Source organism: Odontesthes bonariensis, chromosome 16 (genome assembly GCF_027942865.1).
Source record: "Odontesthes bonariensis isolate fOdoBon6 chromosome 16, fOdoBon6.hap1, whole genome shotgun sequence".
NCBI classification, from domain to species: Eukaryota; Metazoa; Chordata; class Actinopteri; order Atheriniformes; family Atherinopsidae; genus Odontesthes; species Odontesthes bonariensis.
In genome coordinates, this window is record NC_134521.1 from 24,412,589 (window position 1) to 24,424,730 (window position 12,142).

At 41.5% G+C, this 12,142-nt stretch overlaps 1 protein-coding gene across 3 annotated transcripts in view; it reads right to left on the reverse strand.

Annotated features, from left to right (window-relative positions):
* fnip1 (folliculin interacting protein 1) overlaps positions 1–12,142 on the reverse strand; it is a 33,928-nt gene that overhangs the window by 14,449 nt on the left and 7,337 nt on the right. The window contains exons 1-8 of one of the 3 annotated variants that reach the window (XM_075486671.1): positions 10,968–11,358; positions 7,624–7,753; positions 4,548–4,688; positions 4,251–4,351; positions 3,943–4,017; positions 3,359–3,450; positions 2,379–2,462; positions 306–377 (exon numbers count right to left, since the gene is read on the reverse strand). In XM_075486671.1, coding sequence (XP_075342786.1) covers positions 306–377; positions 2,379–2,462; positions 3,359–3,450; positions 3,943–4,017; positions 4,251–4,351; positions 4,548–4,688; positions 7,624–7,753; positions 10,968–10,978 — 706 coding nt within the window. In that variant the 5' untranslated portion in view covers positions 10,979–11,358. Of the gene's footprint in view, positions 1–305; positions 378–2,378; positions 2,463–3,358; positions 3,451–3,942; positions 4,018–4,250; positions 4,352–4,547; positions 4,689–7,623; positions 7,754–10,967; positions 11,359–12,142 lie in introns of those variants that run through there. The other 2 variants (XM_075486670.1, XM_075486672.1) reach the window with 2 other exon arrangements.

Genomic DNA, 12,142 nt, shown 5'->3' on the forward strand with positions numbered 1-12,142 from the left:
TCAAGTTAAAGCAGCTCAAGCACCTGGACACAGGAAGTGCTTGTGAAATAAAAATACACTCGTTCGTTGCATCATGCATGTTCGGTCAAGTCCATATCACGAGAACCAGATATCGACTTTTTTTTTTAGGAATCTGTGATGTTTTGAAGTCGCAAACATACTACTGATGTTCTTTGTTCCGTTGCCTATCTTTCTTTCCTTTCAAAGAATAGAATCTAAGCACAATTCAAAGCTCAGCTGTTGGACTGAAAGCTGCGCTGAGTGTAGGTCAATCCAGGCTTTGGCTGCTAGTCTCATTAACGTACCTGACCTGGCGATTCCACTGTCCCTTTCGTCGTAAAGACCTCGGCCGGGCATGTCCATGGGGTGACTGTGGCCTGCAGGAAAGAAGGTTGAAGAAGATGTGGAAGCCGGAAAGCCAGGGGTTCAGTCACAAGATGAGAAAGTAGGAAGGAGGAGAAGAAAAAAAAAAAAAAAATTTGTGAAAAGCAGAACAATGTAAATAACAAAATGGAGCTCAAGATGTGCAAAATATAGTCAGGATTGTAGTGCTGGGATATTCCACACATCCTCAACATTCCCAAACATTCAACTACTGCTGAAGACTAAAGGCCATTACTGATTGATCCTTCAGTTGTTTGTGCACCCATTGTTTTGCAACTCCAACAAGAGGAAGTATCAAAGGCAAAACAAATAAGGCAAAAAGCATTTCTGTTGTAATAGGCTGTTGCTCAACAACTCAATTACGGTCACTAAAAACAACAACTGCTACTACTGCTGCTGCTAGATCTTTCTCCAACAGAGTCAGTTTGTGTATTCTCAAGTCCTTCTATTCCAGGTTAAAAAAAAAAAAGAAAAACATTGATTCTTCATCTGATAACAAACAGGTGTGTAAAGTACAAATTCAGCACATGAATAAACCCACACCCTCATTTTACACAAGACTCATGACCATACGGACACTGCCTTACTGGTAGAGCTACAATAGCATAGCAATGTACGATAATGCTTCTTCCACTCCCTGCTGCAATGCTTTTATTTTATGTAAAGCACTTTATATTGTTTGTACATGAAATGTGCTATACAAATAAATTTGATTTCATTTGATTTACGAATGAATAAACAGTGAGTAGGAAGCGTGACGCAGAGGAAGGCTCACTAGTTTACAAAAGCAAAGGCAGAGGGTTTTTACCCTCCATGTGAAAGAGAGAGGTAAGGACACTTGAGGCAATTTAGCTCAGAATGAATATAGTCCGATCTATCTTGCAGAACTGTCAGAGCCCTAAATTCATTCACCAGCATATCAATAGATCTGAAGGTACAAAAGTCAAAAGCAACCGTCATCAGTGGCTAAACAATAAAGGACTCGAGAATCAGACAGCAAGGCCTCAACTTCACAGAGTCAATCAGAAATTACACAAAGAGAACACACAGATCCACTGCGGGAACTGTGCAGCGATTGTTGCATTACGGGTACGAACACAACTGCTGTAACCACAGAGGTTTGTTATGGTCAGGAGCCGGCAACGTAACCTTTAACCTCCATCTCTGAAAAGCTGAGAAAACGTCTGCAGAGAAAGTTAAGTAGTGAATTCATTTCATAACTAGTTGTTTTAGTGAGGTTGCCCAGTGACCAACAACAGTCTGTCTGATTACATGAATGTGAGTGTCATTATTATTTTCATAAGAGTGTTCTCCGTTTTAACCATATATATGTTCATAAAGAAACCAGAAAACTTAAAATGCAACTGCCCCCCTGGATAAAAAGCCTTAAAGCGCTGCAGGAATGCTGCAGACATGGTCAAAGTATGTCAGTGAATAACAAAAAAAAGGAGAAGAAGCTGCAAGAAAATGACTAAATACTACAGCAACCAACACCAGTTAACCCCCATGCAATTCATTTGTGTGCAACACACCTGGGTCAGATTTTACTGGCTTGAGAAAACTTTATGGCTGAAGTTGTTTGAATAGACATTAGAAAAGAAAAGAGGTAGATGTCTGAAACTATGCATTTCCTCCATGATTTACAAAGTGGAAGTTCAGTGTTCAACCCCAAACGACAAACAAGAGTTGGCACCTTCTTCTTAACCAATTGTTCGGACCGGCCCAAATCATCCATCATCTTTTTAAAGATGTCCGATGTAAACCTCATGAAAGAATTTCTTCAGCAGCAATAATGTGACCCAGGTCATTTGCAGCATGCCGTGCTATTGCGTGCTTTGACTACAACCGCTACCCCCTCCAGTGTAAGATTCACCACACAGGCATGCACCCGCTGAGAGTCACATCCTCAACAATAACTCAGAATACGCCAACTACAGCCTCTACACACACATGCAACTGGCAAACAGCAACTGCAGCCAGTTTGAAGGGCCAACCTGAAAAGAAAGATGCGCTCTTGATGAGGCGCAGCGGGCCCTGTTCAGAGAAGGCCCGTCGAGGGCTGCAGAGCTGAGAAAATCCTGTACAGCATAAACAGAAATGTTCAAGAGAAAAAGAGGGGAAAAGAGACAAAAACATGAATCATGATTAGTGAATGAAGAAGAGGGAAAGCTGGCTCCATCCTGCTCTCCGACCATCTTGTTAGTTACAGGAGATTTCTAGTCTGGAAAGAAATGACGATGAAATCCTCTGCTGGTCAGAGACGAGACAATAGAGCTGGTATCACTTCCAAAGAATACAGCTAATCCGAATTGTTGTCATTCATTTATGAGGGCAGGGTTTCAGCTCTGATGCTGAGAACTTTTTTTTGTTTTTTTTTCTGTGAGAGACAGAGAGCAAGTGCAGTAAGAGATGTGCGATTTCTCCTTTGATAAAAAGGTTTTTTTTATAATTTACTTTCTAATAGCTGTATTTCATACTCTTCGAGTCTGTCTGTAAACTCGCTGTACCTAAAAATAAACTGATAAAAAGTTTCACCACCAGTGACAAATACAGTCATGAGGTTTACAGAAGCAGCACAAGCGTTGACAGAAGAATCGATTCAGCCGATCTGCTCAGAAATCCTGAGGCTTCGAGGCCTATTCAATCCTTTAACTCCTCACAAGAGGAGGAGGAGGGCAGATCGAGTCTTGTCAGCACAGATTGTTTGTACCAAAACAAGAATGTTAAATGGTCCTAAAGTAAAGGGTAAAAAACACCTGCAACAGACAAAATACTTCAACTGCGAAAAAAGAGAAACAAAAAGCTAAACTATTTACACTTTATATTATAGAGTTATTTCTAACAAAATAATCTGAGTGTCGTCTTTACACAATTAATCCGCTTTCACCAAAAATTCTGTAAACTCAGAGGCTACAGAGGGACAATCACTAGTGAATCAAGAAAGTTCGATAGGTTACTGGGTTGCTATGGTTACCTATGTTCCCTAGGAGACTGTTTGGCCCTGTGTTTTGATCAGGCTTTATGGTGTTGCTGTCCTGTCCAATGAACTCCAGGCTGTCTTGTAACCTGTGGAGGGCAAAGACGAAAGTGAGGAATTAAATGTTTCAATAAATTACAACATAATTATTTACTGTTCATCTTGACTAGTTTCTAAATACAGCATCTAGGCTATTATGGAGGAAAAGTCCTTAAGCGCAGAGGAAGACATAGAATGAAGGTTTACTTAACTAAGATAGACACATTGAATATCCATCATACACAAGACAGATGGGGCAGGAAAGAGATTTATCAAATGAGGGCAACTACATTCAAACTTATGGGGACTTCCAGTGAATGTGGGCTCAGTAATCCTTTCTCTACATGGTACAAGGTCATTTTGAAGGGATAAGACAGTTTAAGGGTCAGGGTTACAGTAAGGTCATGGTTAGTTTTATGGTAAGAGTTAAGGTAAGTCATTCAGTTGTGTTGGTTAAGGTTAGAGAACGCGACGAGGGATTGTTTTGTTTCAAATGGAAAGTCCCCACAAGCAATATAAGTCAGACACATGTGTGTGCTTACGTGTTGAGACTGCCATACACACTGCCTCCTGTCCTGGCGGTGAAAACCTTACTCAGCATAAGCTGAGGTGGCGATCTGATATGACGATAGCACAGGGACAAAGATTATCAGCATGAAAGCTCAGTTCATATGTACGCATATAAGCCTTTTACATCTGGCCTGCTCCTATTCCCCCTGCATACAATTCTTTAGTTATAGGAACATCCAATATGTTACATCTCCCATCTTAATGATAAATATTTGCCAACATCTTTCCATTCCATTTTATTACCACCTCTAAGGAGAGAAATCAGTCATGCTTTTCTTACCTGATCTGGTGGATTTTGAGGGTGGAACCTTTGTAGCTCATGGCTACAGAGCCAAACATCATCTCCCCAAGCATTACCACATCGGACGAACACCTCGAACCCTGTCGAGGAGCGCAATCTTTTAATGCTTTTTAATCCTTAAAAAGAATAAACTAAATATAATCCCTCATGGACCCAAAGACTCATACATGCCCTTTGCTGCTAATGCAGATGAACTGTGAGTGTGTAGCGATGCATATGCATAACTGCAGGGGATTAAGTGGATGGATCGCGCAGGTCTCAGTCTGTGAGCATTACCTGGAAGCGGAGGCCGTGCTCCTTAGTTTCTCTGGTTTCAGAGGTACAGGAGGAGGAGCTGTCGAGGGAACTGCTGCTGCCTCCAGTAGGACGGAGCTGGCAGCACTTCCCAAACATCTTCACCTGGCTGGCATCTGTGCTCTGTGGGTTAAAAACAAAAATAGCCGTCATAAACGCAACTTCGTCTGACCTTAAAGACAGTACTTAACTTATTCTAAAGCATAGTCCTTGCTTTTTGTGACTGCAAATGCATAAATCACTACTGCTTTATTCAAGTTCATTAAGGATATCAACAAGATTTGGAAGAATAAAGCAAATTAGCAGCTCGTCTTTTTTTTTTGCCTACAGTGAAGCTTGCCTTTTGACAAAGTGCAGCCCTGACTGAGCAACAGTTAAGCCGTTTTTTTGTTGGCAATAACTGCTCATCTATGTAAATAATTACAAACAAAAATCAATGAATGAAAAAGAGTTGAATTTACCTACATATAATCAGAAATGTAAGTATTAGGCTTTTGGTAAATTTGCGCCCACACTTGTGGCAGCAATCTGCATGAGTGGGAGCAGATAAAGTCAAGACCACTTTATTGTAGGGAGGGGGGCGGATCTCTGTTATGCAGCCCTGTGTTAAACTGAAAAATAAATAAAAAATAAACAATAGAAAAAAAAATTTGTAGCATCACAATTAATAGTTCCTGAGGAGAAGACAAACGTTTTAATGGAAAAAATGTAATGAACTCATACTGTGTGGGTCAGTAACCACAGAAACCTAACCCAGAGGTAAACAGCTAACTAACAGCAATGTGAGCTCAATCGGCCCGAGTCATGTGCCTTCTTAACTTGGCAGCCTATTGAAGAGGAATGCGTTTGGGAGGGTGGGAAAGGGAGAGAGAGGGTGTGTGTGAGCGTGCGTGCGTGTGCGTGTGTGTGTGCTTTTTTTGCTCAGCTCTAATGGCTCACATGAAACTACTGTTGCATCCCATTTCAAAGAGGGAATGGGAGCAGAAACAGGAAAACAAGCAGACAGCAAGAGAGGTAATTGGTACTTTCAGATACACAGTAACAGTCTGTGCAGATAACTTTGTACATTTCATATCTTCTCTCATTCATCCAAGTTATTTTGTAGCACCAACACATGCTTGCAAAGCCACTCCTGAGTGCTTGTTGGAGTATGCACATGGGTGTGTGTGTAAATGTGTGTGTGTGCGTGTCTGCTGCAGTGCAGTGTGAGGTATGTACACAGAGTTCAGCAGCATGTGACTGCCAGTCATATGACTCTTCCAGAACTCGTGACTGAGCTGCGCCGCAATCTCTCCCTCCTTCTCCCTCTCCCTCTCCCTCCACCACTCAAAATACACCCCTCTCCAATTCCTGCAGAGTTTTCTCTGCTTAAAACAAATCTTTTTCTTCATTCTGCACCCGTTTCTTTGCATTTGTATGCTTTTTCACATCTTTTTCCAGCCCATACACCCACTTCTGTGTCTCTTGCTTGATCCCTCTTTTCTCTATTCCTCATTCTCTGCAAAGACGTGCTTTGCATGTTCACACTGTTGATCTGTCTAAAATAAATTCCAATGAGTTGACAGAAGGAGCGGTCATGTGATGGAACTCAGAGTGGCTAGCAAAGCCATAATGCTGCAGAATGCACCACAAACACAGACACCATGCCCACACTGAAGTGAACCCTCTAAATTCTGGGGAAATGAGCTTAGGAAGTTGAGCAAGCATACAAACTTCATGTCAATGTTAGCAGAAGGTGAGCACAGGTCTGTGTGATGGCAAGGTTATGGAGATAATAATGAGCCAGGTGGACAGACAGGCGAGAGAAGGTACAGCAAAACAGAAAAGGCTCAGGGAAATGAAAAAGACCACAGGGGAGCGGAGGACAGGTTAACACACAGCTGGAATGGAAGCACTGTGACAGAAAAAGACAGGAGGAAGAGAGAAATTACGTGAGAAGGCTAAGTATTATGTGAAGAAACTTCTGTGAATAAAGACATGGGAAGATGATACATAGTTCCTCCTGTTTATACAGGTACAGACTGATTGACAAAAGATAACAGAAAAAAGAAACCAGAACCAAAACCAGAAAAGATCAAGACAACTAGATTATTTTGAAAAAAAACGAAGGATGGTCTCTGAAATCTTTTTTTTTTTTTATGACTAAGCTCAAGACGGATTAAGATGGACAAGAGAGAAAAAAAATATATATCTCGACAGTGAGAGACATGCCTGTCATGTGAGGATGAAAGAATGCTGCTTACACACGGGCTGTCAGCTGAGGCTATTATTGTTGCAGATAAGAGCACCAGAACAAACCAGTCAGGGTCAGACACCAACACACAGCAGGGTTATGAAAATATTCAGCCTGTTATACAGAATTAAAAGGGCCAGGAGTGGTGACTGTGTGTCACCATCTGGCTTGTGTTCTCACCGGCGTACACAAACAAACAACTTCTTTGACGTACTGTTCAATTCTGCCCTCAGGACATGCCCTGGAGAAACGATCACAAGACTCAATATGCTGAAAATAAATCTCACTCGACTGGCTTTTGTGTCTAATCCGGTTTTGGTGCAGAAAACTCTGAACCTACACGTCACAAAAATTCTGTATTTGAACTTTAATATTATTGATGTCACACAGGACAAAAAAATGGCAACTTTCAAAAGTGGTAGGCACAATTTTTTATTATTATTTAAATGAAATCAATAAAAAGTAAAGAGTTAAGATTCATAAATTGAAAACACAGCCAAAAATCTGGTGATGCACACGTTTCCTGTAGATTAAGGCACAGCTTATGTCCTCTGAACTTCAGGAATTGAGACACATGACTACCTGTAAATCACACCTCTGTGGCTCTATTTGTCCATCTCTCTGCTCTTATCTTTGCTCATCTGCTCCGGCTGTCCAGAGGCTTTTTGGCACGTTATAAAATTCAGACTAAACATTTCTCAAATGTTGTCTTGTGATTGAACTACAGGTAATAAAGACAAAATATATAGAAAGAGGAAGGGCCAAAAATAGGAGTGGGTTTCCAAAAGACAGGACACATACGTGAAAACAAAACCTGTGACTCACGGTGATGGGGGTTTCCTCCGTGCCCCTTTTCTTGGCATTGGAGTCAAAGAGGACGTTTCTGCCGCGTCTCTCACAATCCTGGTAGACTATCAGTCTGATCTGACTGGGCTCCAGCTGGGGAAGTGGCCAGCTAGATGGAGGAAATGAAGACATGTTTAGAGTTGGAGGTTAAGAGGGTGAAAACTGGCAGGGAGATGAAAAAGAAAAATGGAATTAGCACAAATAAACTGATGAAGCTAAGCTGATCGGGGAGATCAAACTTAGGAAAAAAAAAAGGGGGCGGGGGACAAAATGTGGCATTTGAGGTAATAGGGTTGCAAATTAATAAAGCCCCTCCCAAAACATTCAGACATTGTTCCGAATTTAAAAAAAAAAAATTAAAAATAGAGTATTGGGTTCTTTTTATTGTTTAAAGCTTATATTTAAAATCACTGACTGATTTGGTTATGTACAATATTTAGGTGACACAGGAGTCGCTCTTAAACCCTTTTTCCAAGTATCTATACAAAATGAGCTGAACTGGTGACCCTCTTAGAATGACTAAACTAAAACGTTTTTCAGATGGAAGGTGAAACCTAAAGCAATGCCCAGGCTGACAGAGAATTTGCACAGATGCTAAGCATGAGGAGAAAAGTAAATATGGTGTACTTGCAAGCTTGTAATAAACACTGTTTAAGCTGTGACCCGTCTCGCATGGCATGGCAAAGCAAGCACAATCCATGCCACAGCTGCCTTTCATCCATCTCATACCAAAACCAGTGGGGAGCCATAAAACCTAGTGCCCACCTTCCACTACACATCTACAACGTACCCAGATAGGAAGCAGCTTCTCAAGAAAGCCAAAAGAAATATAGTCTTTTTTTCCATCTTGGAATATTTGTGCATACTTCACCTACAACACAATAGTAGGTTTGTAGTAACACATTAGACTACAAGCCAATAAAACAGCCTACCATTCCACCAGATCAGTTGACACATCATTCATACTTTTATTTTACAATTATCCTCAGCGAGAAGTGAAGCGAGACTAACAGAATAGGAATTACTTTCACTGAGCAGATGACTGAAACCAAAATTACCATAGTGAGATATAAAAAGTGAGGATATCCTGTGACCGAATAGTTATCCTACAATCAGAGGGCTGCTGCTTCTATACTCAACTTACTCGGTGCACATGTCACAGTATCCTTGTGCAAGATACCAAACTCCATATCACACCCAAATGTGTTCCTCACCTCTAAGCTGCTCGTCAAACTAAAGTCACAAGCATGCTGAGAGTCAGAACCATTTTGCAGTGAGTTACCTCACCATACATCCATCCATCCCCAGCCTTCAATCCTGTCAAACGTTTCTTCTCGCTAACCAACACGCTGCCTTCCGATATGAACCAAAACCACGAACAGGATTTAAATTAGACTTTGTACGTGTTTCAAGAACAGGAGCCGCATTTTACATTGTGCTACTGCTCAGCTATGTACTCGTTTAATGGTCTTAGCTGTTTTTGGTTGGTAATCTTTTGAATGTTAAGTAAAAAGTCTTCTGGTAATGGTACGCAAATTCACTGGCAGCAGAAAAAAAATAGTACAGTCCTTTAACATTAGAAATCTTGCACTGCTACAAGATTTAAGAAAAAAGCGATTGCAAGAAATGGTAAACTAGTACCAAAAATGTGCTTTTGCTGTCATAGAGAAATGAAAGGACGAACATTTGCCCTGAGGCCCGACCACTACTAAAGACCAGAACAGCACCCGTCTTTCCCAGATACACATTTAGAAATATATTTAACTCATGTCATTTGCAACTAGAAACCTGGCATCCATCTGTTCTGGAGGCTCCAAATGGTCCCGACAGATCTATCAACATCCCACTTAACCCGGGGGCATGTAACAAGTTCTCAAAAATGAATGAAGACACTTTGAATATTTGTTCACACTGAGTTAGGATCCAGAAGAGAGGCAGAGTCCTGGTAATGCAGGTTCTTATTGTATAATGAAAAGTTGAGTAGTTTTTTGGCCACGTATTGTCTTGTGAAAAAAAGAATTACCATTGTGAGGAACTTGCCTCTACTGTGAGATAAAGTTCTTTTATCGGGGGAAAATTGTTTCTGGTGCCTAAAAGAGCAATAAGTTGCTGCCTGAGCCAACAGATTAACAACCCTTCTACGGAGTCACATTCCACTGAGCTAGTATGACTGCTGTTGTCGTCTTCTGTTTGTGTTTGAGCTCTTTACAAAAACCAAAACCCATCAACAGTTTTCTCTTTTTGCCTTATGTCCGAGGGAAGACCCAACCTCTTACCCAGTCTGAGTGCTTGATTTGTGACGTAAAGGCTGCTTGGCTTACATAATGAGCTCAAATTGCATTGTATGGGGCTGGGTGGATATTCAGCTCATAGACGTGAGTCTAATATTACAGAGGCTCTTGTTTAAGACTGTTGCATGCCTCCTTGCAATTCGAATACTGCCTCTCTTGAATGGTTCATCATGAAATTGGTGTTCAACTTAATGTGTGCTTTATATAAATTGTATGTGCTGACATTTACAGATACATTTCTAATAAAGCGTCTATGATACGTGATCCTGCTCACATCGTGAGCATCATCTACAAGAGTAGAAGCCCAGAACAGCATTAGGAAAAAAAGCTTACATGATGATAAAAGGTCACTAAACCAAAAACTAAAACAACATCTGACAACGACAAACAACATTTGAAAGAAAGGCTAGGCGGAAACACAGCAGAGGAAGTATCCATCAGTGAGCGTGTGACAGTCACAGTACTGAGAGGAGAGAGGGGAGTCATTCATAAAAGCAGCACATGACTTCATGACTGTTACATACTTGTACCGGTCTGCCCTCGTCTGTCTTGAGCAACAGCGGCTCAACATTTCTCAGACCGGCAGGAAAAAAAACCCCACAGCAACGGTGTTATTTTAAAAATTCCATCAGGGAAATTAGCAAGATTCTGAATAATTGAACGATTAACTGCCTTGCTTAGCAACAGTTACCAAATTTGAGCTGAACAATCTGTGAAGCAAAGACTCTTTGAACTCTCTCCACCCAAACATGTGTATGCTGAAAACAAAAGCCGAGCTTCCCTGCAACTCGTTACCCACATGACTGCAGCTGATAGACTCAATCCTGTTCTACACATTGCGGCTGACAAGAAAAAAAAACACACTGCCTTGCTACTTCAAACTGTCCGTGCTGACCATTTATACTGCGGATGCTGAAAATATTCAGGTGAAAATATACAAGAGCCCCATTACTGTTGTCAAGCTTCCTTTCACGAACTTCCTCATGTCCGCTCGAATGCATTCAAGCCTGGTTAAATAGCACCGGTTCCTACCTGAGCATCATTGCAAGTCTGCCGGTCTTTCCCCAGCCCTCTTCCTCTCTCTACTCCTCTTGCCTCTCCTCTCTCCTCCTCTGCCAGCTCAAAGCGGGGTCTAAGAATAGCAGTGAACTAAATTCACACAACAACATGAGACTATCAGGTGATCGCGGCAACACTGTGTGTGCCGGACAGTACACAGGCAGAAACAGCAGCGAGGCTGGACTGCCGACAGCCAGAAAGCGCTGTGATAAGAGAGTGACAGTGGGGATTTGTTTGTGTGCCGTTTCTTAATCCCTCTCTTTTTGTCCCTCTCGCGATTGTGTTCCCTCTTTCCCATCTTTCTTTGTCCGAAAAATGTAAATGTACAATTCATTCCCAACAAAGAAGTGTGTAAAAACGGAGGGAAACAAAGACCTTAAAGACCCTCAGAGGGAAAAGTTTTCAAGATGCTGATTCCTTTGAAAATTATTTTTCAGCACCAAATACGTTTCCCATACATTATTCCTGTGTACATGACTTTGTTTACGATGCATGCGGTAATTGCATTCCAGGAAGCGTGCTGGAGTGCACACTCCGTCACTCACTGCACCTCTGGACAATGCTGCAGAGAGCTTACCTATGAACTTAACTGCTCGTCGGTGCTCGTCGTCAAAGTCCTCTGCATGTAATCTGTGGTTACCTCTTATAAAAGCTCATGGCATTCGCTAACCATACGTGCATTTGGTGATTTTAGGGGATGCATGAAAATGTGTATTGCTTTATTCAGTGTCTGTCAACCTGAATGTTAGTAACGGCAGTGGTACAAGTCAAAGTGAAAGTCTTTTTCAACTACCAGACAGTAAAAACAATGCCAAGATTTTCTTTTCTTATAAGTAAAAGACAGGCATGGCTGTTATTGTGACAAAACAAATCCCAGATAGATAGCAGTATTAGTAAGAGTAACAATGCTACCAAAAAATGAACCATCATCCCTCGCTATAACAAAGCAGTCTAGATTCCTGGACTGCTACAAGTCTGACATCAGCCTATACTGACCTCAAAGAGCCCTAGCTCCCTCTCCACTGCCACTGGAACATCTGTGCGTGAGTGTGTGTGTGTGTGTGTGTGTCAGAGACGGAGGGACAGTTACATAAACATCCCCTCAGCCCAAGCTGTGTGACGTTCTTCCAGCTGTGTGGCAGAAGATT